Genomic DNA, 27,319 nt, shown 5'->3' with positions numbered 1-27,319 from the left:
TTGTAGCGCTATGTAACTCACTGCGGAAAGTTCTTCCAAGTCTTGTGCAACAGGCAGGGCAGAAGACTTGGAAAGCTGGCTGGAAGCAGGGAGACAGGGACACAGCTCTGTCCACAGAGGTTGTTGGTTGTAAATATCTCCTTATCTGCAGAGGCAAAAGACTATGCACAGCTGTTTGTTTGCTTGCTTTAATTCAAAGTCAATAGAAATGGTTGAAATCCTTGGTCTTGCTGTGTAGGCTGGAAAGAAGTGCTGGGCAAAGACCTTCTGGTGAATGACCCTTTAATGAGTTATGACCCTCAAATAGGGAGAAATGACCCCAAGCTCGCTGTGGGTGAGACTGCTGGGATGGAGGAGCTTTTGGGAAGCTGGGAAAAGTGCGAGAGTGAAAGCCGTTGAGGAAAGCAAAGCGAGCTTAGGAAAACAGACTCCTACAACTTTTTTATTTAAATTTACTTCTTAGTGTTGCTGTCAACTCTGCCAGCATTAAAATCTGCTTTTAAATTATAAAACAAACGGAAGCCAAGAAGTTTGAGGCTTTTGACTGTATTCACAGCTAAGCAGTGAAAAACAAATCAGTGTTATCAGCAGCTCGAAAATTTTCAAATGCCTGCTTGTAGCAGGTCAAGCAGTCTCAATTTTCTAGCTGTATAAATCATTGCTCTATCTGTAGGGAAAAAAAGGGGGGGGAGGACAATATCTATGCATTTGAGTAGCACATATGTATATGCACTTGAAATAAATATATAAAAATTGTACTACTATGTGATTTTCAGGAATAAAAATGTAAACAATGTATTAAATTGATATTAAATGTATTTTTAATCTAAGTGTTGAAATCAAATCACTTCAATACTAGGCTGTTGCTCAGGAGTGAAATGCATCAGCTGACCACGGTGTCATTCTGTCTCTAAGTCTTCAAGTTTGCCTTATTATGAATGTTCCTTTTGTCCTCTAGCGTGGTCTCTTGTGAGATATCAAGCAACTGTTTGTTGAGCTGCTTCTGCAGGTCTGTGCTTAGGGCTGCTGCAGCTCTGCTGCTCTCAAGTGAGACATGGGGTAGGCAAAAACTTGGGGAGGATTGATGCGCTGCAGGTGGACCTTCCTGCAGGAGGGGCAATTGACTCAAGGGCGGCTTCCTTGAGCACTAACTTTCTCAAAACCTTTGGTCTTGTTGCCAACAATCGGTTTTATATAATTACCATAGCCTGTAACAGGCATTGAATTATTTTATTGTGCACTGCGACTGCTTGCTAGCCACGTATTTGGAAGGTCACATCTAGGGCAGCCCCATGTACTTTTGCTTGGCCATGCTGAGTATGCCAGTGTGTTCTGTTCTGCTTCCTAAAAATCCTTGCATTTTTCTCAGGTTTCTCCTTTTTTGTTCTGTTTTTGTTTAGCAGCGGCTAAGCCTAGCAGTTTGCAGCCTTTGTTTACTAGTAAGCTTGAACTAATCTCAAGATTCTTGAGGAAGAAAAATCAGAAAGGGAAGATGTGTCGTCAGAGCTACTGAATGGTTTGAATTAGGGCCACAAAATGAAGGAGTAGAGGAAATGTGTATCAAAGAACATATCTGCAATGATTTTAGTATTGCATATGTTAGATTTAATTCGGTCATAGTAGAAAATAAAGATTTGTTTAGAGTRTATATGCTAGGTTTTGTGAGTTTTGTGCTGCAGTTTTACTTGGTCTAAAAACATTTAAAACCTACTTTTGTTACTGCTCAAAGGGATCTAATTGGTGCAGTAATTCGTACAATGGATGAGCAATTTCCCTAATTGTTACCAGATTAATAGAGCATATTGATCTAAATGTACAGCAAAACTTTACRTAGCTTTTTGAAGCTGTACAAGTCRGATTGGTAATGTTTGACCCCACCTGCCAAGTGATTTTTTTGGGCTCCTAGAGTTATGTAGCAATTGCATGGCTTCATTCATCTGACTGTACAAAATTGCAGCTTTCTTTACTGTCTTCCACTTTCTCTGMTTGCAAATAAAACACAACAGTTAGCAATACAAGTAGGAGTATCTGGTCAAAAAGAAAATCTATACTTTGGATTTTGAATTGGACAGTGCTCTGTACGCATTTAGTGCAGTTTTCACCTGCGTTGTAGATAAGCCTGCATTCAAGTGTCATCACAAGAAAGCACAGATGATGCCTAGAGTTGTTGTCTCCATCGTACTGACTTGTTGCTTGCAGATTGAACCATTCTTGCAGCTTCAAAAAGCTGTGTATTCTCAAAATTGTGCATTTTTCCTGACACTTAGTTAATACTGGTGAAATGCTCCATAATTCATCATTGTTTATGTCATATGAAAGAATAATGTGCTTTTATTTGTGCTTAAAATAAAGTAGAAGCACAAAGTATGTGGTGTTTGTTGTGTAGCTGTTCAAGAAGATCACTGTAATAATTGCGTGTGTACATGTTTATACATACATTTTTTGCCTCTCATCTTGCCAGAAGTACAGGCTTGTGGCAGTGAATATTTTTGGCTTGCACATCTGGGTGTTGCTTCTTCCTACTTCAGGTGTTTTGCATGCACTCCATTCCTGACTGATGGTTTCCAGAAAAATTACCTGTTTGTTTTTTCTTCCTTCTGTTAAAGCAACTCTTTTATCTTTTCTGCATTGAAAGCCCATGGTGAATCTAGCAATTTAGCTTTTACCTCGTGTTTAATCTGTGTTTAAAGTGTTGCGGCTACTGCCAATCACCTAAAGTTTGTATTCTTGAATATTTACCAGTGAATATTGGTTTTATATGGCCAGGAGTGTTGAATATGAATTATTTGCAGGAATATTTACTCTGTGTAATAACTTCTTACTTTTGGGAGTCATTCATGACTAGTTATGCTAAAGGATTTGGAGCTTCCCTCCTATTACAGGCTTGGGCATATTGCCTTTAARACAATAGGAGTCCATAGGTCTGTTTTACATGAGTAAAACCATGAGTAGCCAGTGAGAGGACAGGTATTGAAACCCAACATGAAAGAGTGAATTATTAGAAGACCGAAGGGATTTTGAGTTCCTGATCCCAAGTTCCAGCCATTTTTTGTTCTCATGATGTACATTGCCAGTGTCCAGCCTTCTGTGGCTCCGGTAGAAGTCTCTTTGCAGTGCAGACATTCAGTCTGCTTGCTGTGAGGTTAAGAGTRTATTCCAGTAAAAATGTGTTTTATYAGGAATATGCTCACRCAAACATTATTTTTATGGCACAGCTGTGTCTGTTAGCTGTTGTCTTGGTCAGAATTGACTGTCTCTGCGCTCTGGATTCCTAGAGCAATGAGGACAGAAATCTGTAGCAAAGRTCTGGTCTTTAGAAATGAATCACCTAGCAAGTTGGGTTGGGGGTGCTCTAAAAGCAAAGCCACCTTTCTGTTGCCACCTTTACAATTACAGTCACTAGATCGATGCTTCTCTTTGGAATRCTACTTTTAAGGAACAGCCTTTGTAGCAGGTGAGCTGCTCTAAGCCTCTTACTTGTGGAGCTGCATTATAAAAGCATAACAAAACCAAAACCCTAAATTTATTTTACGTTTAGAAAATTTATTAAATTCCAAACCAAGGATTTGTGGCTTTCCAAAGCATACTGTTACCTACTTAAGTCTTTGAGCATTAAGTAATTTATAGTTTCCCAAGGTACTAAACCAAGTATCTATCACATTATATGTCCACCCACCTGGCAACCACCACATGTAACTTGCTTCCAGAACTTGCCATCTGTTCTGTTAATTGTTGTGACTCRTCAGATTTTGCCACATATGCTTAATACCATTCCCAATATAGTAAATCAGTCTATAGCACCTTTGCTGCCTGGACTGGATAACCTCTCCTTCTCCTGGTGGTTTGAAATTGTTGATGTTGTACACGGATGCAGAGGGTCTGCTACACTGAAGTATGGTTTGCTCACCTTGTATTCCTTCCTGTATTTTTACAATACTATGACACAAAATATTTCACTGATTTGTTTAAAGTACTAACTAGAGAGGTTAAATTACTATATAGATAACTATGGGCTTTAACTATATAGAAACATTCAGATGCCAGGACTTGATTTATGAAATGTGGTTTTACTCTGAAAATTATCAAGTGCTGTGTTTGGATACAAAATTCTCCGATATAAAAGCTGTGTGATTTCACAGCAAAAAACTAAATTCCTTGCAAGATGGTCAATCCACTGTCAGGAGAGGTTTCAGTATGATCCCAAGAGCGAGATTAAGATTTGGAGTCAAATGCCATATAACCTTGTAARCTCTATTCTGATAGCAAACAGTAATTGCAATAGGACAGAAAGAAGGGGGGAGAAAAGGTACATGAGCAAATGGGGGAGGTGCAGCACRGTTAGTTACCACCACCAGTCCAGCTATGTTTTGTTGGCTCTGCCTCAGTGCAGGTGATGGGCTCTTAAAGAGGAGTTCAGGGAGGGAAAACAGAAGTGCGCCAAGGGAGGAACGCGCATCCTTTTATTGTCCCAGTGCTCCAAGAATCTGCCCACTTTCTTGACATTTTTGGTACGTGCTATCCGTGCTGTGTGCTCTGGYGCTCATGGTGGTTTCCTCTCCACCTGACTTGTGCATAAGCGCAGCTCAGTAGGCACTGCTGAGAACGGCCTTGTTCGGGTCCCAACCTGATGCAGCGGCCTTACCGGGGACAGGATGCTGAGGTCAGGAAGCTGTAATGGTGCAACAACAGTGCCGAGACAAACACAGTCCAGAACAGTCGCTTACAACAGGATGCCGAGGTCAGGAAGTGTAATGGTGTGACAACAGTTTTGAGTCAAACGCAACCAAAACAGTCTCTTACAAAGTATAATTACATTGCTTTAGAATTGAATTGTTGCCTCTTTAAAAACAGACACAATCTTCTTGATTTTTCCAGTTGACTTGCCTTCTGTAAAGGTAAAGACACCTGTGTCTAGTTTGCTTTTACTTTTATCAGATGTGTTAGTAAAGAGATGAGTTTTGACAAAATATACACCTCGTAGTAAGACTGCTGCAGCAGATTTCCAAAATCATTTGCAAAACAGAATATTGCCGTCAGTGGATTTTTGCCCTAAATAATAGAATTGGCTAAGAAACTATTATTGTGTGTGACGCTCTTGTAGAATAGTATTGTGTTAGCAAATTTCTAGAAAGCAAGCATTTGGAGTTAAAATATCAGACAAAGGAAGAGTAATTAAGGGATATTTTGTGTTAGCACGTGTGCCAGGAGGGTTGCATGTTTGCAAAACCATTTGAGTTAAAGACATTGGAAGTAATTGTCTGGAGCTGTATTTCYTGTCCAGTTACCAAATAAAAACAGTAGGTAAAAGTGTGTGTTGCTGCCTGTCTGCAGGTATTGAAACAGTGAAGATTCTGTTTCCTATTACTGTTATGATGTTCTGTGTTTTTTGTCAACAGCTGAGAAGAAATATACCAGTGTACCCTTCCTGGAAGGCTTCTCAGTGTGTCTTTAGTTCTTCTAAATCAGGACTGATGCCAAACCTTGCCAGTGAGGGGGCTGTCCGTGCTCCGCTTCAAACATTCACAGAAGAGGAGATAATGCTGAAAAATATGGGTACCTTTTGTCTGTGTGTTCAAAATTAAAATGGCATGGGGAAGTTTTAGCTTATTTCTTATTTGCTTTTTGCCTGAATATCAAGATTGTTGAGCGTGACTGTTTAATTTTAAAACAGCTTCAGTTCATAAGAGAAAAAAGCAATATTTTTTGGTTCTTTTCCTCTATCCCAAGCTGTAGTACAACTTTTCATAAATATGTAGTAACTTCCTAAAACCATTGTTAATATAAAAGTGATGTTTCATGCATTGACTTGTGTCTATTCCAAAATTTTCGGTTCAGCTACGTTGAAATCTCTGAAAGCCAACAAGAGCAGTTAACGTGTACCCCGTGAGTGACAGATGTGATCAGAGAGTGTGCATCCATCAGGCCTATGTGAACATGGTGCTTTAGAAAGAATTTTGAAACAAAAGGGGGAAGCAGGGGCCTGGCATTTGGGAAAGTTCATAAAAGACTTGAGCTAAACAAAATACATCTTATTTACAGAATTTTGTATACTTAAAATACCTTGCATTAAAACCTGAGGCCATCTTTGCTAAACGCAATTTATAGAGAAAAAGATATCTCTAATAGAGTAGGAAGTATATTTGAAATACTTTCTTTTTTTAGGGGTGGAAGGTCAACTAATGTCACAGAGTAGCTGAGATGCTTTTATGGTTTCTAAATCTATAAGTAGTACTTGTTCAGAGTTTTTCTAAAAGTTCAGAAAACGCTTTGTTAAATGAGCCTCATGACACTGTTTTAGTGGAGCAACTTTTTGGTCTTCAAAGTCTGGGAGACTCAGGGAATCAGAAATGCTGTATTGTTGTTATATGGGTCCCAAAAAGGAGTTTTAGAATGCTTATCCTATTTCTTTCTCTTTATTACAGTGAAGAAATTTGCTCAGGAACGAGTTGCACCTTTGGTGCAGAAAATGGATGAGAATTCAAAACTGGAAGAATCTGTAATAAAGGGATTGTTTGAGCAAGGGGTCTGCACACTTTTCTTAATTCTTTGGTCAGAAAATTATGTTAATATAGACTAATAGCTGTGTACTCAGTTTTTTGGATGAAAAGTTTCAGGTATATAAATCAAACGAACTGAGCCATTAAAAATTGTGGAATTGTCAACAGAGGGGTAACTTTTTCTACTACATTATCACTCCTTTTTACTGTCATATTCTGCCAGTCTCTTCTATTGCCTGTACTACGTTCATCACCTTAGTTTTGACTCTTCTATCTCTTCTTTTTTTTCCCCCCTCTCTCAAATAAGCATAATAGTGCATAATCCTAGAATTGGCATGAGTCTCATTACAGTGTTGCTGGAAAAGGGTTCCAGGAGAGCTAATTGGGCAGCCAGTTACTGCAGACAAACTATTGATTGTTCCTAGAATAAATTGAAATGAAATCTCAGAGGTTTTTCTGCTATCAAACTTAGAATCTATGGTTAGAATGTCATTTTACACAATGAAAATACTAAGTATAAGACTTAGTGCAATTCTTTCACTGCAATTAGCCATTGCAGTTATTACAAAAAATATATTTGGATTTCGTAGGGTGATGATTGGCCTGTTGCACAGGCATGGATGAATATTTTTGCATGAATAGGCTATCAACTTCTATGAGGAGTTGTTAGCTTGTTATTCTTAAAGATATTGAAGGAAAATAGGTTTTAGGCAGGAGTATGTATAGCTGTGTTTTGTCTTAATCTCTTTAGTATCAGCTTGAGCTAAGAAAATTTTGACTAATGGGACAAATTGTGTATTTGCACTCTTTTAGCTGATGAGTATTGAGCTTGGGGAAGAATATGGAGGGACTGGAGCTTCATTCTTTTCAACGATATTGGTAGTAGAAGAACTGGCCAAAGTTGATCCATCTGTAGCTCTTATATGTGAGCTCCAAAATACACTCACCAATAAGTTATTTACCTTATATGGATCAGAAGAACAGAAGAGAACTTACTTGCCCAGAGTGGCTAAAGATACGGTGAGTTAAAGTGTCACTTTACTAAATTGCAGTTTTTAAGTAGTAGTGTAATGTTAGCATATTTTCCTGTGATTAAACGGTCAACTGCAGCGTTAGGAAATAACTTCATTTATGAACTCAAAACTTTTTTTAAGAGCTCAAATTTATGGTGATATAAATATGGCCTGATCATTAGCAGCTGAGAGGTAAAAAGTGGCACCTCGTTTCATTGAGACTTAATTTACTGTGGAAAAGAACTTTAAAACAGTTGATTTTTGAGGTGCTGTAACTGTACGGTCTTTATATTCTTAATCTGCACCTCTGCATCTTAGTTACTTTGATGCAACTTAAAATATTTGATTTTTACAGGCTTGTGTTTCATTATTTTCTTTCAAAGCTTGTTATGTATGCCAATATATGCAATACCAAGTAATACTAATTTTTCTGTTCACTTGATAGATAGGCAGTTTCTGTCTTTCGGAGGCTGGATCTGGGAGTGATGCATTTTCTTTGAAGACTCGAGCTGAAAAGAAAGGAGACTACTATATCATCAATGGCTCAAAGATGTGGATTAGCCTCGCAGAACATGCAGGATTTTTCTTTGTGATGGCAAATACAGATCCTGCTCTGGTAATTCCCTAAGGAATAGTTTTATTTTCAGTGACAGATTATAATATACTATTGGATTTATGTAAATAATTTATTGTTAAAGGTTTCTTTGCACCTTTTCCTAACTGAAATCAACGTTTTATTGAGAAATGTTGTTAAAGGGGAGAACCTGCTGCACAGTTTAATGCGTTTCTCCCACCGAAGGGAATAGTTGAACACCATGTTACTTTCTGAGCTTGAATACATTTGTTTAAAAGATGGGTGTTCCATAAACTGAAAATAGATTTGGTAAAATAGTTACCGTATTCATCAACTGCTGATCAGTGTCTCATCTGGAATTGCTTCTTTAATGTATTGTATGGTTTTTTGTAAAACATTATATTTTTATCTTAATGTTCTAAATTTGCTTTTGCTCTTAAATATTCAATGAAGAGGTCTTACTTGATGATTAAGTAAACAGTTGATGTTGATAAAAGTGATGGGAGAGGAGACTGCTGTGGAGTGTTAAATACACACTTGGCTATAGGAGCTCCCACTTGGTGAGATAGTTTGTCATTAACATGAGATGTGCACAAGAAAACAGCAGGCTGACCTTTAAGAGACAACCCTTCTAACCCTACTGTAAAAATGACAGCACTTTTCCTGCCTCTCTGTCACCCTTTTAATGAGAGGAGCTGCTGTGCTAGGGACAGGAGGAGATGGTACCATGGGCAGGAACACCTCGTGTTAAGAGACACTGTGTTTAAGTGACGTGTATGCAAGTAGAAAGCAGTAGCTGCTGTGCACAGCTGACTCACTTGCCCAGTGGCTTCCTGTGTAGACAGGTACAATAGAAGACAGCTGCTGTCTTTTTCTCATGGTACCAGTCCTTAATTGTATCACAACAACTTTTAAGTTATTGTGTGTTTGTTTTTCCCATTTTAATAGATCAGTGTACTTTGGCCTTCAGTAAGCTATAATTATTCCACACAGAGGGGACAGATGATGGTGCTTTATGTAGTAATATGATATTAAGCAAGTGTAAATTTCAATATGGGAATGGTATATTTGAACTTTATCTTTTTAAAAGTTCTTGATTATTTTTTAATTCACCCTAGGGATACAGGGGAATTACATGTTTCATAGTAGATCGCAACACAGAAGGACTACAGGTAGGGAAGAAGGAGGATAAACTTGGAATTAGAGCATCTTCTACCTGCCCAGTAACATTTGAAAATGTTAAGGTATGGTAAGTAGTTTAGCTGTTGAAACATAATTTGTGTATTAATAGAGTATGGCCTTATGTAAGAAAACAATGTTAAAAAAAGTGTTTTTTTTTCCTCTAGACGTACTGGTTATTTGTCTTTATTTGACTTTCTTCCCAATTCTTTCACAAAAAAAAAAGAGGAATTGGATTTCTTACATCCTGATATAATTTTAAACTTGTGATTTAATTCTGAATAGTTTTCTCAATCAGTTTATAGTCCTGCATATTGGGGAAGGCCTTAATCATGTAAGGAAGTAAATGCTGGTTTTATATTTTGTGCCTTCATTTTATGCCTTCATTTATGAGGAGCATTTGATTCCTTTGTGAAACCTGCTAGCAGATGTACAACTGAATAGAATAGAAATAACCAAGCGGTTTTGTCCTCTAGGTTCCTGAGACCAGTGTCCTGGGACAGGTTGGACAAGGCTATAAATATGCAATTGGAATGCTAAATTGCGGCAGAATCGGCATTGCTGCCCAGGTGGGTAACACTGTTTAACACTTAATTATATGATTTTGACTTTGGGMTGAAACCCATGAAGTACTGTAAGGGTTTGCTAAGAATAATTATTTAGAAAATACTTCATGAAAAAAAATATTTTGCCACTAGATGTCACTATTCCTGTGTCTAAGTTAGTGCAGCAGACAGAAACAACTATAAATGCAAAATTCTACTTCAGCAATAGGAGCTGTATATTTAAGAAACATTAATTGGCAATTAGTTTGTCTTTGGTTAACTATTGCTGCTGAAGTATGTTAATACCGTTATCTTCCAGTATGTTCTAGAAAACTATTTGGAAAATAAAATGTACTAAAAAGTGTGGCAGTGTAGCTTGTCAAGTGTGATCTTATAATCAAGTTACTTTAAAGTCACAAAAATATAAGCCCTTGTACCACTCTTAAAGTTTTTTTGGTTCATTGCTGTGTTTGAGAATTGTATGTTGTGATGCCTTTGGGAAACGTGTGGACCTCAGAGTAATTTAGTGCTCGTTTTATTGTAAACCGCATTTGCATCCCAAACTGCAGTTGGTTTCAGCAAGTTGGATTCAGCCACGTGATAAAATAGCTTATGGCAAGTTTTTATTTTCAATTTACCTCTATATGGAAATGCAGCTAACAAATGTGCTGCTTCTGTTATTTATTTTGTCGTGTGTGATGTGCTGTAATGGCTGCAGTCTGTCTGTACTGCTCTTGTCCCTTATTTATACCAAGCCTGCAGACAGCCGGGGAGTGGCAGCTCATCATGAAGTTTAGGCCCTCCACTCAGCAGTGTGCTCTGCTTCTAACTGCATTGGCTTTTCCATCCTTTTAAAAGATTATCTGTGATTAAACTTTGCCTGATATGGCATTTAAAAACTGGAGCCATGGGCCTCGTTGATCCCAGAGGTACAAATAATCTAGATACTCTGGCAGTAAAATACATGGTCTGTATTTTACTCTGATTACTTCAAGTAACTTAATTAAAAGTTAAGGTCAGGTGGTTGTTATATTTTAGTTACTACTTTTGTTGGCACCATCAAATGAGGAGAAATGTGCTTGAATGAACAAGAAAGCAGTTCTAAAGCTCTGTAGTACTGAATTTATTTTTGCAGGGGTATATCTTAAAAGATAATGAACATCCTAAAAAATAACTGCAGCTATGCAAACAGTTTCAGTTTTAGTGCAAGATAGCTGTATGTATTGTTACGGATCCTGAAGCTGATATGTTTAGTTCATCTCTACATGTTCTGTTCTGAAGGAAGACAACAAATCTTGATAGTACAGCTAATTAACAGTGTACTGTATTGTTTTCATATGCTAATTTCCCATGTCCCCATTTTCTTTCCTTTTTTTCTAGAACCTTAAGTCATTAGGAAGCAGCAGTTTGAGTCCAGTCAGTTACACTTTTATCTCCTCAGGACCATTGACTTAGAGCTTAAAATGTCAGCCTGTCAAAAAAAGTATATTCTTCTACATCGTTAAATGTAGATTGGCATAAGCTGCTTGATAACATAGCAGATTGTCACCCTGTAATATCCTGTCTTAACTTAGTGAAATGGAAATCTTAAAACTTTTCCATTTCCTGTTTTGTTCTTTTTGGTTCATGTCATTTGTTTCTTTTTTATTTTTTCATTGTTTTATGTTTCCCTTGATGTAATTTTCTATTTTTGCTTCTCTTAAGGAACTAGGTAGCAAGAATACCTCCAAATGAATAGKAAGTTACAAAATGAAATCACTGATTTTATTTGCTGTCAGTGATAAATTTCAGACTGTATGAAAGGCAACATCAATTCTTTATTGTCTTTGAAATGGAATATGCTTCTCAAATTTGGTATTTTCAAAGTTGTAAAGCTTCTGATATACTTCAGATTTCATAATCCTTTTTTGTGCTCACCAATAGGAAACTAGGTAGATATAAATTTCTTTGAGTTTATCATGTATTTTTCCCAGATTATGTCCTCCAAAATTAGCATATAGCATTTAAATATTCAAGATCTATTCAAATGATTGTTGTCCTGAAGCAGGCATTGTTTCTTGTAGCGTCAATAGTAGAGTATGGAGTAATATTAAGGAAAAAATAAGGCTTTTAACTTACGACATTTGAGATCTGAGTATTAGGCAGGATGAAATCTGTTAATATTGTGCACTTGAGACAGCATTTCAGAGACTCAGAGCTCAATACTAATAGAAAAACAGCTAACTTTTTTATTTCTTAGTCAATGATTTTGATCCAATTCAACTAAGGAAGTTTTGGGTTACTATTTACTGTTAATGTTGTATATGAAACTTGCGTTTTTTTCTAGTTCTCTGTAAATAGGTATTCCTTAGAGTGAAGAAAGTGTGTGGAAAGACAGGGGCTTCTAAAATTATTCTGTCAAGGTGTTTTTTCTTCCAGAAAATGCTTGAACTAATGCTATTCCTCCTTTACTATACTAATTCTAACTTCTGAAATCAGTATTTTATCTCCTATAAAAAGAGAAATAATTTTTAGCGTGAAAATTTTGAATGTCCTTTCAAACTCTGTTTTTTAATAATGTAACTTAGATCTGGGATTTAGTTAACAATATTCCCAGACACATTTAATGCTTGACAAGTCACACTTGTTAATCTTTTCTTAAAGATGGACGGTGTTTTTAAAAAAAATCTTGCCCTCAATAACAGGATTTTTCAGGAGTATGCGATAGGCTTCAGTCCACAAACAGTATTTTTGGTTCTGACTTACCTCAGTCCATGTAGTAATTGTTAGAACTCTGGCTTGAGAGATTCTGTACAGTTTTTTGTTATATTTTGACTTTATGTAATTTTTGATAATCTCTAGGTACAAAGAAAACTTTTCTCCTGAATATGAGGCTTTGTTAAAAGGGCAAACTCTCTCATCAGAACAACTCTTAAGTGCATTGGATATATTCAAATAATTTTTTTTTTTCTTACAGATGTTAGGATTGGCACAGGGATGTTTTGACCATACGATTCCTTATACAAAAGAAAGATTCCAGTTTGGGAAAAGCGTTTTTGATTTCCAGGTATTTGTTGGTGAATATATGGGAAGTTTTCTGCGAAAGAATAGTAGTTACCACAGTATGAAGTTACTATAATGAGTAATCTGATTTGCATAATCTATGCTATGCTTTATCTTGTGTCATATCTGATTTTCAATATTTGAATTATTTAAAAACGGATCAACATTTATTTAGTATGTAAAATATATAAATTTGCTGTATGCTTTTGTAAGCACTATATACAGCAATTTAAAACTTCAGTGCACAGTTCAAGTCTTTTGCTTGATATATTGCAATTGAAAATATTACACATGACATTGTTTTCCTTTCTGTTTTTAATCTCAGTGTTTTGAATGTTTCAGTTTTTTATATCCTTTTTTTATGATAGAGGAAATCATTTTTCTGGTGATCCTAGAAAACTTAAAGATGTGGAAAATGGATTGAATTATTAGATTTCCTGTCTTATGTAAGGGCATTTAGTTTTCTTGATATGTATTGTAAAATTAAGAAGACATAGCTGCGAAAATGATGCATAGTTGTGTAATTATAATTCCTATAGTAAGTTTTCTCATTAGAAGAAAATTACGTCACAACTGAAAAGAAGGAACATTAGAACTTAGTTTTAACTCATACAAATTTGAGGAAGCATCCACAGATAACTGTAAATTATTTTAGCTATGTCTTTTAAGTGAGAATTCAATTTCTCATTCCTCAAATTAGGAATTTGAGGATTTGACATCAAATTGTCTGGCACTTGGGGAGGAATAAGCCCAGGCATCAGTATTTGAGGATTTGACATCAAATTGCCCTGCACTTGGGGAGGAATAACCCTAGGCAGATTAGAACCCTAATCAGTACAGATTAAGGTTCGATCTGCTGGAAAGCAGCTCCACGGAGAGGGACCTGGGAGTCCTGGTTGACACCAAGTTAACCATGAGTGAGCAGTGTGCCCTCGTGGCCAAGAAGGCCAATGGGATCCTGGCCTGCATGAGGAGGAGTGTTGCCAGCAGGTCAAGGGAGGTGATTCTGCCCCTCTGCTCAGCTCTGGTGAGGCCGCACTGGGAGTACTGGGTGCAGTTCTGGGCTCCCCAGTATAAGAGGAATGTGGAGCTTCTCGAGAGGGYCCAGCGGAGAGCGAGAAAGATGATTAAGGGACTGGAACATCTTGGGTGTGAGGAGAGACTGAGTTGGGCCTGTTTAGCTTGGAGAAGAGAAGGCTGAGAGAAGATCTGATTAACATGTATAAGTACACGCAGGGAGAATGTAGGGAGGAAGGGGCTAAGCTCTTCTCATCGGTGGCCAGCGATAAGAGAAGGGGAAATTGGTTTAAGATGAAACACAGGAAGCTCAATCTCCAGGTGAGGAGCAACTTCTTTACTGTTCGGGTGACAGAGCAGTGGAACAGGCTGCCCAGGGAGGTTGTGGAGTCTCCTACTCTGGAGGTCTTCAAAACCCGCCTGGATGCCAGCCTGTGCCACATGCTCTAGGTGTCCCTGCTGGAGCAGGAAGGTTGGACTAGATGATCTGTAGAGGTCCCTTCCCACCTTGAACATTCTGTGATTCTGAATTTGCAGTTGCCTGATTGTAGCTTTGTTATTTTGACCCACATAAATATCTTTGCAAAATTTAGGGAACAGCATTAATGCATGATTTCTAGTAGGATGAAAAAAAGTATTTAGGAGCAAATCAGACTTCTAAATGTTTTTTTAATCATCCTAATATTTGGGTCTTTTCAAATAAGCCTAGTCTTATGTAATAATATCTACTATTCAGAGGTGACCCCCACCCTCTTATGCTCTTGCGTTGCACCAGTCAATCAAGTTCCCCAATGCTCCTGAGCTCAAGAGGAGGGAGGTGCACATGGGAGGGCAGTTCCTAAAAAGGAACTGACTCCATTTTTTCAAACTATAATGAAGATGCAGAGGCATTTGAAATATCTGGAACTTAAAGTTATTTTAGAGTATAGGTATGTTTCTCTGAAAGCAATGATTCTTGCTAGAAATTCCGATTAAATMCTAGCAATTAGTTCTGTCTAGCTCATGGCCTGCTTATTACAGGGGATGCAACATCAGATAGCTCATGTGGCCACACAACTGGAAGCTGCAAGGTTGTTGACCTACAATGCGGCTCGACTGGTGGAAGCAGGGAGGCCATTCATAAAGGAGGCAAGCATGGCCAAATACTACGCAGCTGAGGTAACTCAAGAGGGTTTTTTGTTCAGTCAGTTTATTCCACTGCTGTTTAAAAGTTGCTCCTGTTATGGAATGAGTGGGTTTAAATTCTAAGAATATTTTGCTGTGAAATCTCTGGACTTTCTTTTATCTCATTTCTCACTCTGGTATCAAAGCAGTCCACTGAAGAATAACCTACTAAAGCCCTAAATAAAGTTTTGAGAAATCGCACAACATGAAAAGAAAGTGAATTAGTAATTCACTCAGATTCTCTCAGTTCCTTTTGTGATTAGAGCAATGGTGTCAGTGGGACTCTTTGAGTCTTAATATGATTCAAATCCAGCTCTGTACAGGATTGCTTAGGTCTCTTCTCAGTTACTGTTTTGAATATTGCTACTATTTTTCATAGTCGCTTCAGACTATGAGCTATAGCAGTAGCAGTGAACTGTGTGTGCTAGAGTGAGTGACATGGGAGTGATTCTTGTTTGTATGTGAATTATAAGCATATCATTTGTGTTCTAAAATAGCTTGCATAAGAAATACAAAAATATCAGGCTTCATTATCCCGCTTGTTTTAGTTACTACTTCAGTTACTGTTTTGTTCCATTACTAGATTGTTTTTTCAAATACCTGTAAAGAGTAAAACTTACTACCACCTCTGTGAAGTTAAATGCTGATACTTTAATTCTGAAACTAATTTTTCCTAGGTTGCAACACTGACAACTAGTAAATGTATTGAATGGATGGGTGGAGTTGGATTCACAAAAGATTATCCAATTGAAAAATATTAYCGTGATTGCAAGATAGGTGAGTGATGCTTTTTACAGAGTATTTCTTGTATCAATARTATTACTCAACTTTGGAAATGAATGACTGGCTGTTTTGTATTTAAAACCCTTTTTCCAATACTGTAATTATCRTTGATTTAAGTGTTCAGATATAAAGAGATAAAACTTTAACTATAAGGCCTAAAGTGCTTGATTAGATACAAATAATACACATAATCACTTAATCATGTTTCATTGAATAAATTGAAAATTCAGCTCTTTAACCTGAAGAAGTTATCTGCATGGAGTTTTGTTTTCAAGATTTCCTTATTTAAAAATCTAATTTCTAGACCTAGTCACTTCATATTTCCAACAGTATTATCCTTTAACTTTTATTGTTATTGTTGATATCATTTTACATCATTTTTGTTTGTTATCTATCTAATCTATCTAATCTTCTAATTGGACTGTTTGAATAAGAACTTGATCTATCTTCATATATATACTGCAATTTTATATTCTTCTGACTTATATTCTTCTGATTTCAGGTACAATATATGAAGGAACTTCAAATATCCAGTTGAGCACCATTGCAAAAAGCTTAGCACAGGAGTACTGAAGCCATAAGGACTTTTTGACTGTTACAGAAATTATTCCACTGAACACTAATCACGAACTTTAGATTTGTCTGTAATGATAAAATCATAAAGGACATAAAGCATACCTTTTTGTTGGTGAAATCATACGGAAAACCATGAATTCCTATTTCATGATAGGAAGCAATGTGAAATCAGGAATTCCATATTGAATTTCAAATCATGTTAAAATAGGTAATTGTAGACCCTTCTGCCTGTGAATCTTCTAATATACTACATTGTTTTAAATTAYTTGTTTAGACTATGCAATGTATCTCCATTTTGAGATTTAAGAGTAAAAACAAAAGCAAATTTTGCCTAATGCAAAAGGATGTATTAAGCTGCTGTATTAAGGTATTGTTGCATAGAATAGAGCTGTTTGCTCTTGATGTCCTGTATTCTGTGCCATGGGGCACAGTAAAGGTGTGTGGGGAAAAAAGTGACAGTTTCCTCTTCCCCTGGCTGAGTGATGTCGACAGAGCTGCTGTAATTGTAGTAATTTTTATAGCAGTCCTTAGTGTATTCTTAAGAATATCTTGGTAATTAAGCCCTTCCAGCCTCAATTTGTAGTAGTGAATGGTAGATAATATCTACCTCCCTTTCTAGCCTTCTTCAGCTGTTAAGGGTTTTAATCTAAGGCACTATTTACAGTTCTCCTTTTATAAAAGGTTGAGCTGAAATCTCTGTGAAATGGGGTTAAGAAAGACCTAGTATCTTTGCAAAAAGACAAAGATACAAGGTAGGTAATAGGAATTCTGTAATATCACTTCACAGTAGCTTTTCCACGTTCAGTGCATTTTACATACTTTGATCCTCAGAGCTTTCCTGAGAGTTAGTTAATTTGTAGCTGAGAACTCTCTCAAGGAAGTCAATAGTTCTCGACAAAGAGAGCAAAGTGTTTCTCCATTTGAGATTTTTTCTCCTTTTGAGAAGAAAAGGGAGAATTTTTCATATGTATGTACATGTACTCACATGTGCATGTACATGTGTGCATRCACACAAACAAATATTTTTCTAGGAGGATTTGATTCTTGTCCCTTTCTACTTCAGAAGTRTTTTGTTTACTAAAGAAGTCTTGGTGTTACTAAGATAATTTTTCAGATACTAAGTTGTCAACTCTTGATTCTTAGTTTATTATCACTGATAAGAATTTTCAAATGTTACATTTTTTCTTGCTRCTTCTTTTACAAATTTAGAAGCTCATTTTTAAAACTTACTCGCCACTGAATCTTCCCTTTAAATGGGGCTTAGATTGTTAGTCTGAAGCTTTCAATTTTTTTGAGCAAGCTAGGGAGATTTGATGAGGTGTTGAGTGAAGCAAGCAGATTGCAGTGCATGGTATTATACAAAGAAACAAGCAAGGAGGGACAGCCCCGTTAAAGTTGTGAATTGTTTTCTGACTTGCTTTCAGCCTCAAAGGGAAGTAACTACTTTAGTGAATGCGTCCCTGCACACACGCTTTGCCTGTTTGTAAGCAAAGGATTAATGTCCTAATTATCCTCGTGCCAAATAAACAAGCACCTTTGATCAATAACTTGGAGATTTTCAAAAATACACAAATAGAAGGGTTGAATAGATTATTTCTAAAGGTTTTTTTAGCTGTATTACTAAAAAAATGCGTTTTAGATTGCTTGTGGGCTCTTTCAGCTCAACCCAACTGCTGAGGATATTGTTAGACCAGAATGAAGGCTATGGTCACTGCAACAGCTAACTACAGTTACTCTAGTCGGCATACTCAGCCTAAAATGAGCACAACTGAGCTACAAAATGTTAGTTCTATTGAAGAATAGACTATATTGTGCTAATGTCCTCAACTACATGTTAGCCTGATTTGCTAAAGTGAGTATCAGTTGATCAGATTTTTGATTCACACAGTTTAATAGGCCCCCTGGTCTGAGATCCTGCCCTTAGTCTAGCCCTGGAGTCCTGCATTAGTCTAGGAAGTAAGTGGCAGTGCTTACCTGAGTTAACACAGTGCTAAAAAAACCTGATCTGGATCAAGGTTTATGGAGAAAAATGCTTGGTTGTTGAAGAACTGCAGAATTCTACCTGCCCAAGGTTATATAAAACATCTGTCTCTTTGTGTAGAACTGTCAAGAATGTATTTTAAAATCAGGACAAATCAAAAGTGTCATTTCTTGCAATTGTAACTTTCATGCTGTGTTCCAGGAGTGCACCCAAACAGCCTTGTCGACCTATCAACAGTTCATCTGAGAAAAGGAAAGACAATCCTTTGATCAGTTTTATAGCTGTAAATGTTCTAGGTCTCTTGTATACATATATTGTATACTGTAAGTGCACAATGCTGTCTAAAAAATAAAATAAGCATTTTGTTTGGCGTTTTGCCAACAAAGAATATGCATGTATGAAATGTAACCACTGAGTTTAGTGCAAGACTGCATTTCTCTTTTGAAAGAGTACATACCACTGCCTAGCACTAGCTGTTCTGGTTATTAACTGGGAAGGGTTGACTTTCTCACACTGCCAGTGTTCAATTCCCCCACCACACTAATGCAGACTTTCCTTTGGGAAGAACAGTTGCTGTGCATTTGTGMAAGAGCTGCATTCCCATTGCGGGTTGGAAAGGCAGCGTGGATTGTCAGAAACCACACTTGTGCGTTTGGCACTGTTGGGCTAAGGGCTGTTCGTGGTGGTTGCTACATTGCTGATTGTAGGGCTGTGATTCTGGGGGGTGGTGCGGGTGTTGTGAAGCTTTTGGTGGTGAGGTGAGGACTTAAATCTGCTTCATGGATACACTGTATTTGTTAGCGTATTTTGTCTCTTTATGCTTTGGTCATCCCAGTCAAACTGATCTATAGTACTAGAATGTCTTCAATAATAGAATGTTGCATGTGGGCTTTTCTGGTTAGAGAAAAGAAGTATTGAGAATGTATACAAAAAAGTGCCTGAATTTGGTATGTAGCTAAATGCTGTGCTAATACAGTGCATCAGCTGAKGATTCTCAAGATTATTAATCCATCATTTAAAATCTGGGACATGATTCAATGCCTTTTTTTAATAGCATAGAATAAACAGAATGTGTGTTTTAGTACTGTTCTGGTTCATGATAATGTTTTAAGGCCTGTTTGCACAGAATGTTTTAACTACCACAAAGAAAATATCAAATACAACATTTTATATGATGATTTATATGATGTGTTCTTTTTTTGTAAATGAGAACTGTATGCTGTCCAACAGGTAGAGCACAATAACAGTAGGATGAAATTAAGGAAAGTATAAGTTAGTTGGATATGATGAAAAACTTAATGAGTCATTTTCATTAGATGGTAAAGTGATCTAATTAAGTTGAAAACGTTATTATTAGAGTGATACAGTAGAAGAGAAGAAGTACTTAAAGTACTGTGGGGATCCATTCTTCCTTGAAAAGGGAGAGGAGCTGCTGCTGTGCTAAATTAGAAGGTTCGTAGGAGAAGTTTTACATTTCCCATCTATTTGCCAAAGATTTGCAGGAAAAAGACTCATTCTTTGAGCCTTTTGCTCTTTAAAGAATTTTGCAATTAACATATAATTACATTTCCATTTGGGAATCTTTTAGTGAGAGACCCACCTTGGTTCTTCGTACCGAGAGCACCTAGATTTGAAATGCAGCCTGGTTCTGGGGAAGCTGGAGCTTGGAGCTTGTTGGTTGTGTACATGAGAACAGAAGAAACATTTTTCCTTCACCCCAGAATGTATCTACTGAACCAGTGTGATCTTCTATAAGAAGAGCTGTGTGAAAGTGCTTAATAGCTACCACAAATACTTTGTAAATACTACCTGTTACCTCTGCAAACTATTGGAGGAGGCGCAGATGAGAGCTGAAGGCAAGATGAGTGTATTATATGATTTCCCAAGAGTTGTCACGATTTGTAACGTTGTTTTGAAGCACTGTCGTTGCAGAGTGTTTTCCAAAGAGTTGTCCTCCTGTGCAGGATTTACCCCTAGATCTAGGTGAAGTGGAATGGCTGGAAGACGTAACTTTGCTGCATTTGGCTGCCTAGAGTTAAGTAATCATATGCACAGGATACATTCTTGTTTTGCTTCTAAGCCTTCTGAGCCTGGTTAGAAAGYCTTTTCTAATAGCAATAAAGATGTAGAGTATGAAAAGGCAGTAATAGCAATCTCTTATTCTCTTTAGGATCATACAGATTTACATATTTCTGGTCTTCCTCTTAAGTATCTTATTAGCTGCATTGCTACTAATTCTAGAAGGTTATGTACATAAAGATATCTCAGTGACTTCACTAAATATCCTAAAAAGAAGCCCTTCCTGCAAACGGAAAACAATCCTTCACTACCTAACTAGTGGTTTCAGAAGAACTCATTATCAAATGTGTGTAATGAGGATTTTAAAACTTCTGGGCAAATTAGCTCATTTAAAAAAAAAAAAAAAAAAAAAAAAGGATGTCTAGAGCAAAGAAAAATATTAAAAGCTGTAAGTACTGGCATGCCTGGTACTGTGAAAGGGGAGGAAAAAATTAAGAGCAACAGGAAAAACCTAAAATGCATCAGTAAATCCTTAACTTCCACATTACTGCCTTGTTTGTTTATGGGTTGCTTGATGAGGAAATCAGCATATATGGACTGAAAAGTGAATCCTCCTCTAAGCTGCAGAGCCAAGGTCTGCTTCCAATCTGTTTGAAATGTGACACAAACCACTGTCACAGTTTGACAGTTTTAAAAACATCTGTTATAAATCAGCAGATAAGGCAGGGCTGGCCTGCTTTTGATACGTTTAAACAAAAAAGAAATGTCAGCTTGCAGATACTAGCAGGACTTAAAATTAGCATCCTCTGTAAGATGTCTAGAGGGACATAATGGGAGAGCATCCATTGGTGCAAAGAACTGAAATGTTTTTTAGGGCCACATGCAAGTTGACATATTAAGAAATATTTGAAACTTTTCCTGCTACGGTCTTTATTTTCTGATATAAGTAGGACAGAGAATTGCTGAGCTGCAGTATGACCAGTTCATGTTGATCTGTACTCCAAGTCTTTCTAGGCCAGGTAAGTTTGGTGGGTTGGTTTTGAAAAAGCTTGTGATTTGAAGCCTGCAGAGCAGCTCTTGCCAAGTCTGTACTTCATGGGATGCAAAAAGTTGATCCATGTGTCCAGAGCTGTTGTCTGTCTGGGTCTGGAACTGTTTTTTTATATGAAGGCTTAGCTGAGGATTTTTGATTAATAAATGAACAGAATAATTCATAGCTCATTTTTTTCAGATTGATTGCTGTCAGCTTCTCGGAGGCTTCTCACCTGAGTTGTCCTCCAGGGCATGTGACAAGATGTTGCTGCTCACTAGACTTTTTCTGAAGATGTGAATTAATTGCAAAGTATTTCTATTTTTTAATGTAACTATAGTAATTGTACAATTTTATTTTGATATTGTCTCTGTCAGATTTTTAGGCTGTTTTAGGTGGTACCCAAAGACACGAAGATGGTGCATTTTATAAAGACATGAGCTGGTTCCTTGGGCCTTCTCTTCCTCCATAGGAACACAGAAAGCAGAGTGTGAAAGCTTAAGAGCACTAAAAGTTGCACAGGTTGTGCTAAAAATATTAGCTGAATAAGTTTTGTTTATGAAATCACTAACCTACCTCCAGTGCAGGACAGGCTAAGGTGACAAAGTTAACTTCAAATGATGTAAATGTGATGTTATATTGCTTTTCTGTTGCATCTAATCAGCAGCTTTGTGATAAATCTGGCAGACTGACAGAAGAATTGGAGCAATTTAGAAATTAAAGTTCTGGAAGTCTAGTTAAACACTGAAAAGGGTCATAGAATGAGTTAATTCAGCTGTTGAAGATGTAGTTCATACCCAACAAATGCTTTCTGGTACAAAAGCTGCTGCTGTTTTAGGAAGGAAAGTGTTAGATGTTCTGCTCCTGAGATGGAAGATATTTACGCACCAAAAGCAGCATTTTCTCCAATTGTTCCAGGAAGAATTGAAGCAAAACACTTTTCCTCTCAGGTAATTTTTGAACTTTGAAAATATTTTATGATTCCTTATTATGTACTAGCAGATGGTTGTAAGATATGAAAGCTGTATTATTCCTGCTTTCTCCATGTTCAGAAAAAAATCCTTATGTTCCATTATATGATATTTTTATCAAACACAGGCTGTTATGTCCCCTTCTTAAAATAATGTTGAATTTAACTTTCTTTTTAAAATCTGTACAGACAAGAAAAACAAAATAATGTTGAATTTGTTTTTCTTGTCTGTACAGATTTTAAAAAGAAAGTAATTGCTACAGTTTAATTCAGGCAATGTCAATGATGAATTCATATACCAGATTGCTTTATCTACTTTATTATTCAAGTAACAAGTAAATTAAACTATTTGTCATAAAATCAGTTGTCCCATTCAAGATTTACAGTTTCTAAGGTCCAAAGTAAGACGACGTAGTAGGTCTTCCATTTTATACTAGAAGTCTTTCCATTTTATACTACAGAAGTATAGTTTCCCTGTGCTTTGAATTCAGCGATTCAATTTGCAGAGAKGAGCAGTTCTCTTGAGGTAATACAGCTTGTAATTATTTTAGAATTATTTAAAACATATTTTGTTACCCTTGTGYAAGAATTTGGGCCACAAGAATATTGTGCTTGTCCTGCAGCTCTTCAGGACACTGACAAAGTTCCCAATTATCTGGTAACATCAAGTGATCTGATTGTGATCTCAGTCTAACTCAGACTATTGTAATTTAATAGCCAACATTTTTTTATACTGTTACTTCTGTTTAGAAGTGTCTTTTTTTAACTGTAGAAGCCTTCTGGCACTGAACTGCATCCATTTCTTGACTGAAACATATCTGCTGTATGCTAACATCATTATCCAGGAATGATTTCTAGAAGAGGAAGTGAAGAATAATTAAATCATTCCTAACTGAAGGAAATGCTTCACAGAAGAGCTATGCAAATTCCAATTTGGCCAAGATGCTGTGGTTTCATATTCTATTTCTGGGAAGGGCAGAGGGGGAAGCGGGTTATTTTTGGAGTTAGGCATGGCCAGGTCCTGGCTTGGTTTTTCTCTTCCTCGGAATGGGAGTGTGCCGAGACGTCCTCGATCAGGAGGGAACGTGGTCCCTGCCACCTTCAGCATCTCGGGACCTTCTCTGCCTGCAAGCGTTGGACTTGTCCCACGCACTGTGTTTGGCTTCGCCTGTCACTTGCTGAGATCCAGAAACGGGTGCACTTTCCTTCTCATTAATTACAGGGAGGTAACAGGACTTTGCTATGGTGCCCTCCATCTGCGTGCAACTGTATGCAACAACCCCACCGAGTCCTCTCCAAGTGTCTCAGCCTGCAAGAGGGTGCAGGAACAAAGGAGGTTGCACGGCAGAGTCCAGAAAATGAGGCACATTTGACCCAGGGATGGGTTTGCTGGGGCCTTGATAGTGCTTGGCAAAGGAGGCACCCCAGGACCCACAGATGCTGCTCTGGGGCTGCGCATTGCCCTCCTGCAGCTCCAGGGCTGCTCTGCTTAGATTTTCATGTCTTTTTCTGTCTGCAAATGTGTTTTTTTACAAGACTTAAGACCAAAAATAAAAAAAGCAGCTATTTTTATGCAGGAATGTTTGCAAATGCATTAGCAAAGTGTAATTGAATTACTAACTGAAAAAAATATATAATTAGAGTGCTGGAAGAATGATTTTTCAGTGTTCCACAACTTTTGTCTTTCAAGGAATCAAACTCTAAAGCAACTTACGCACTCAAGAAATCCATTTAGAATTAATAACATATGTCCTACTTTTAAAGCCTTGCCTTTAAAAGTTACATTATAATAATGAAGTGTAAATAGCAAACTTCAGTGATTTGCAAAAGGTATCAGGCTTGTGTCTTTTCTAAACTGGTTGATTTATGTGCTGTTTGCTGTTTTTGAGAACACAAAACAATTAATTTATGTGTGAAAAGAACAGTGAATTAATCCTAGAGAGCCCCGGAGCCTTTAAAGACCTGAATCATATGTTGAGCTCGTTTAAAACTTGCATAAGAAATTAATGTAGAATAAAGCCCTTTAATTTGAAAAGTGCATCTATAGTAGGTGTCCCTAGGATATCTTCTGGATCATTATTCAGAAAGGTTAAGGAGGACTTTATTTTTTCTTTCTTTTTTTTTATATTCAGCATGTATTTTCCAGTTACAGCTCAACATGGTGCATTTCAAGTTATAAAGAGCCAGAGATTTTAAAAAGAAATGGGGAGCCTTTTATTCACCTTCCACTTAATTTCCTTGCTGCCTTGCCAGTCCCAGCTTAATGAATGTAATTGCTACCTTTGATGAAAATACTATTATCAAGATCACACATTACATTGGAAAACAGTTTTTCTTTAAACACAGCTACTGCAGTCTCTAATTATGCATGTAACAAGTGGCTCCCGAACAAAAGAGCATGTTGTCTACAATTGCTAGGAATTGGAGCAAGGCAAATTTGAACAAAGGACAGATTAGATTTGCTCCATGCTCCACAAAGCCCATTCCCCTGATTAATTTCCTGCAAAAACTAAAACAATTCTCTCTTAAAAGAAGCTAACCCTCATCCCCAGAATGATCCATATGCCATTTGTGTCAATCTATATGATGATAATGGCTACAGATTTAAATTATTAACTATTAGATGTAGTAAAATAGGAAAGCTCTTTTATAAACTTACCTTTTCATATGTAAATAAGCAGTGCAAGGACTTAAGGAACAGGGAACAAAAACCTGACTTTTCTGTGAAAATCAGGAGCAGGAAAACACCCAGTAACCGAAAGTCTGAATTGTTCCTGTATAATCCAATTACTTTGTCAGTTTACCCTGTGCTAGGTATTCTGCATAGACACTGCAGCAGGACTATCAGGTCCCCTAATCTTGTGCTGGGTTTTCAAGAGTGACATGTTTGAAGACTGCTTCTTCTGTGTATGTGTGTGTGTATACCTTAAAGGGAGTTCTTCTGAAAAGGACTTTGTTTAGTGTACTTAAAACAGAAATGATTTTGTCAATGGAATCTACCAAGTCAAAATCAGAATTTGAAATTACAGTATAGTAATTTAAAACATAGTGTTTTCTTATTTGTATGCTTATAACATTCACGGTCCCTTGCTTTTGCCCACTGTGCCACATGCAGTGGACACATACAGGATATATATAAAATTCAGTTGTCTTGGGGGGAAAAAGATCTACTTCACACTATTTACAAATGAGATCAAGATTGGGTATGGACAGATTGAAACCCTTAACTATGTTATCTTCAAATCTGGTGAGCAGAAAGAGCTGAGTGGCCTCTAGCCCTGGGTCATCTCTCTTGCTCCAGCAARTAAGCCAAGCAAGAGCAGAACCCCGGAACGGGTCCTGCAGCTTGCAACGACCTGGGATGCCTGTTTGCCATTTCCYTCCACCAGGCAGCATCCAAAGCCCCCTCCAATTGTAACAGCCCCTTCTATATGTTCATATAGATATATATTGTATATGTAATAGTCTTTATGTGTGTTGCAGGCCTTGGTTTGTTCATTTTGGTCTTGAGTGGTTTTGGTGGTGGGTGGCTTCCCTGGTGCCCGCTCTGTGGCCAGAAAGCTCTGGCTGGGTGGACCACATGTGCAAAGTCCTCCAGGGCCAAAGCCAGTGAGTGCAGAGCAGTGAAGTCTGTTCGTGCACCCTCGCAGTGCTCTCTTTATCTAAGAGAGCCTATTCTAAGAGAACAGCCAGACTTCTGTAGARTTTTAAAGTAAATAATCAACTATATTTTAATAGGATTGGTTTATACTCTTGCAACTTAAATTTGTCTTATTTATAAGCTAAGAAAATCTCCAAGCTTCATGACTATTGTCTCCACCCCTGATCCTTTTGCACAAAGGATTCCCTCTCTCCTCTGGATCTGTGATGCATTTAAGGCACCGTGTATGCAGGTCAGCTCTACTTCCCACACTTGTGTAACATCTAGTTTAGATCTCTCCTAGGCTGAATATCTCTGGTCTCTAATACTGTGCTTGAGCAATAGGTTTTATTCCCTATACTGGGAGGATCGCATTATTTCGTGTAAGTTAACCCGTGACTGTAAGATGCAGCACAAGATAAATGATTCTAAAATTAATGATGTGCAATGGGCAGTAATAGGTTCCTGACCGTGAAACTGTTTCACGAGACTTAAAATGATAATGGCAGGGAGGGAAAGGAAAAAGAGATATCAATTCTGGGTTTAAGTGAATATTCATTGTGAGCAGCTTCTGCAGGTAGCCAAGTGAAGGAGCACCCACACGTCCTCTTCYTTGTCCTATGAGGTCCTTCAGCCTCTGCTGCTCATCTGGATCACTAGGGGTTAAAGACCACGTAGCAATGTCCAGGAACAAGCTGTGTGACCTTTGAGACAGGGTAGGCTTCCTTCAACCTCTTTAAAATGTATCCTGTGGATTTAAAAAATATATATTTCTATATATCTCCATGAGGGTAGAACTAATCAAGGTGTAATTATGACACCAAATGAAATTACTTAGAACATCAGAAAGACCGTGTTCATCCGAGTATCAGTATCACTAAGAAACTGGATAAAAGAACATTAGAGTCCTTGCTGTGGAAACAAAAATTCCCTATTTCCAAACGCTTTTCCTCAGTCTTTGGGATACGGCCTCTCTTCTGATAATGGGGTGTTGCAGGGCTTGCTTTGGTGAGAAAGAAACCTGAAGCCTGCTCTGTGCTAGTTAGTCACCTGCTACAAACAGGAGTACCAAAAGGGAACAGGATTATAACTGGTAGCTATAGAAGCAGGAGAACAAAAGCAGTATCTTTTTAAAATCCAGAGTTATTTGAAGTTTAGTACCTCGTCTTTCCCTAAATAAGAGTCAAGATGAATTTGGGGAAAGGTATCTGTGCATTTTTCTGAAAAAGTTGCTAGGCTGTGAGGTGGTCGGTTTTGTTTTGCTTTTTAGGAATGATTCTGTTGTTGCC

The 27,319-nt window shown here is 37.4% G+C and overlaps 1 protein-coding gene across 1 annotated transcript; it reads left to right on the top strand.

The window, feature by feature from the left end:
* The first annotated feature begins 5,181 nt into the window (after nt 1-5,181).
* ACADSB (acyl-CoA dehydrogenase short/branched chain) lies at nt 5,182-17,112 on the top strand. Its single transcript, XM_026039929.1, has 10 exons — nt 5,182-5,553; nt 6,423-6,523; nt 7,311-7,517; nt 7,956-8,126; nt 9,203-9,328; nt 9,740-9,832; nt 12,765-12,854; nt 14,888-15,025; nt 15,709-15,808; nt 16,317-17,112. Exons 1-10 carry the CDS (start codon nt 5,370-5,372, stop codon nt 16,385-16,387), a joined length of 1,281 nt encoding a protein of 426 aa, XP_025895714.1. The 5' UTR covers nt 5,182-5,369; the 3' UTR covers nt 16,388-17,112.
* Nucleotides 17,113-27,319: the final 10,207 nt, after the last annotated feature.

Source organism: Nothoprocta perdicaria, unplaced genomic scaffold (genome assembly GCF_003342845.1).
Source record: "Nothoprocta perdicaria isolate Ctin4 unplaced genomic scaffold, notPer1 scaffold_247, whole genome shotgun sequence".
Taxonomy (NCBI): domain Eukaryota; kingdom Metazoa; phylum Chordata; class Aves; order Tinamiformes; family Tinamidae; genus Nothoprocta; species Nothoprocta perdicaria.
Note: the sequence above shows the minus strand (reverse complement) of the source record. Positions and strands in the feature narration are given on the sequence as shown.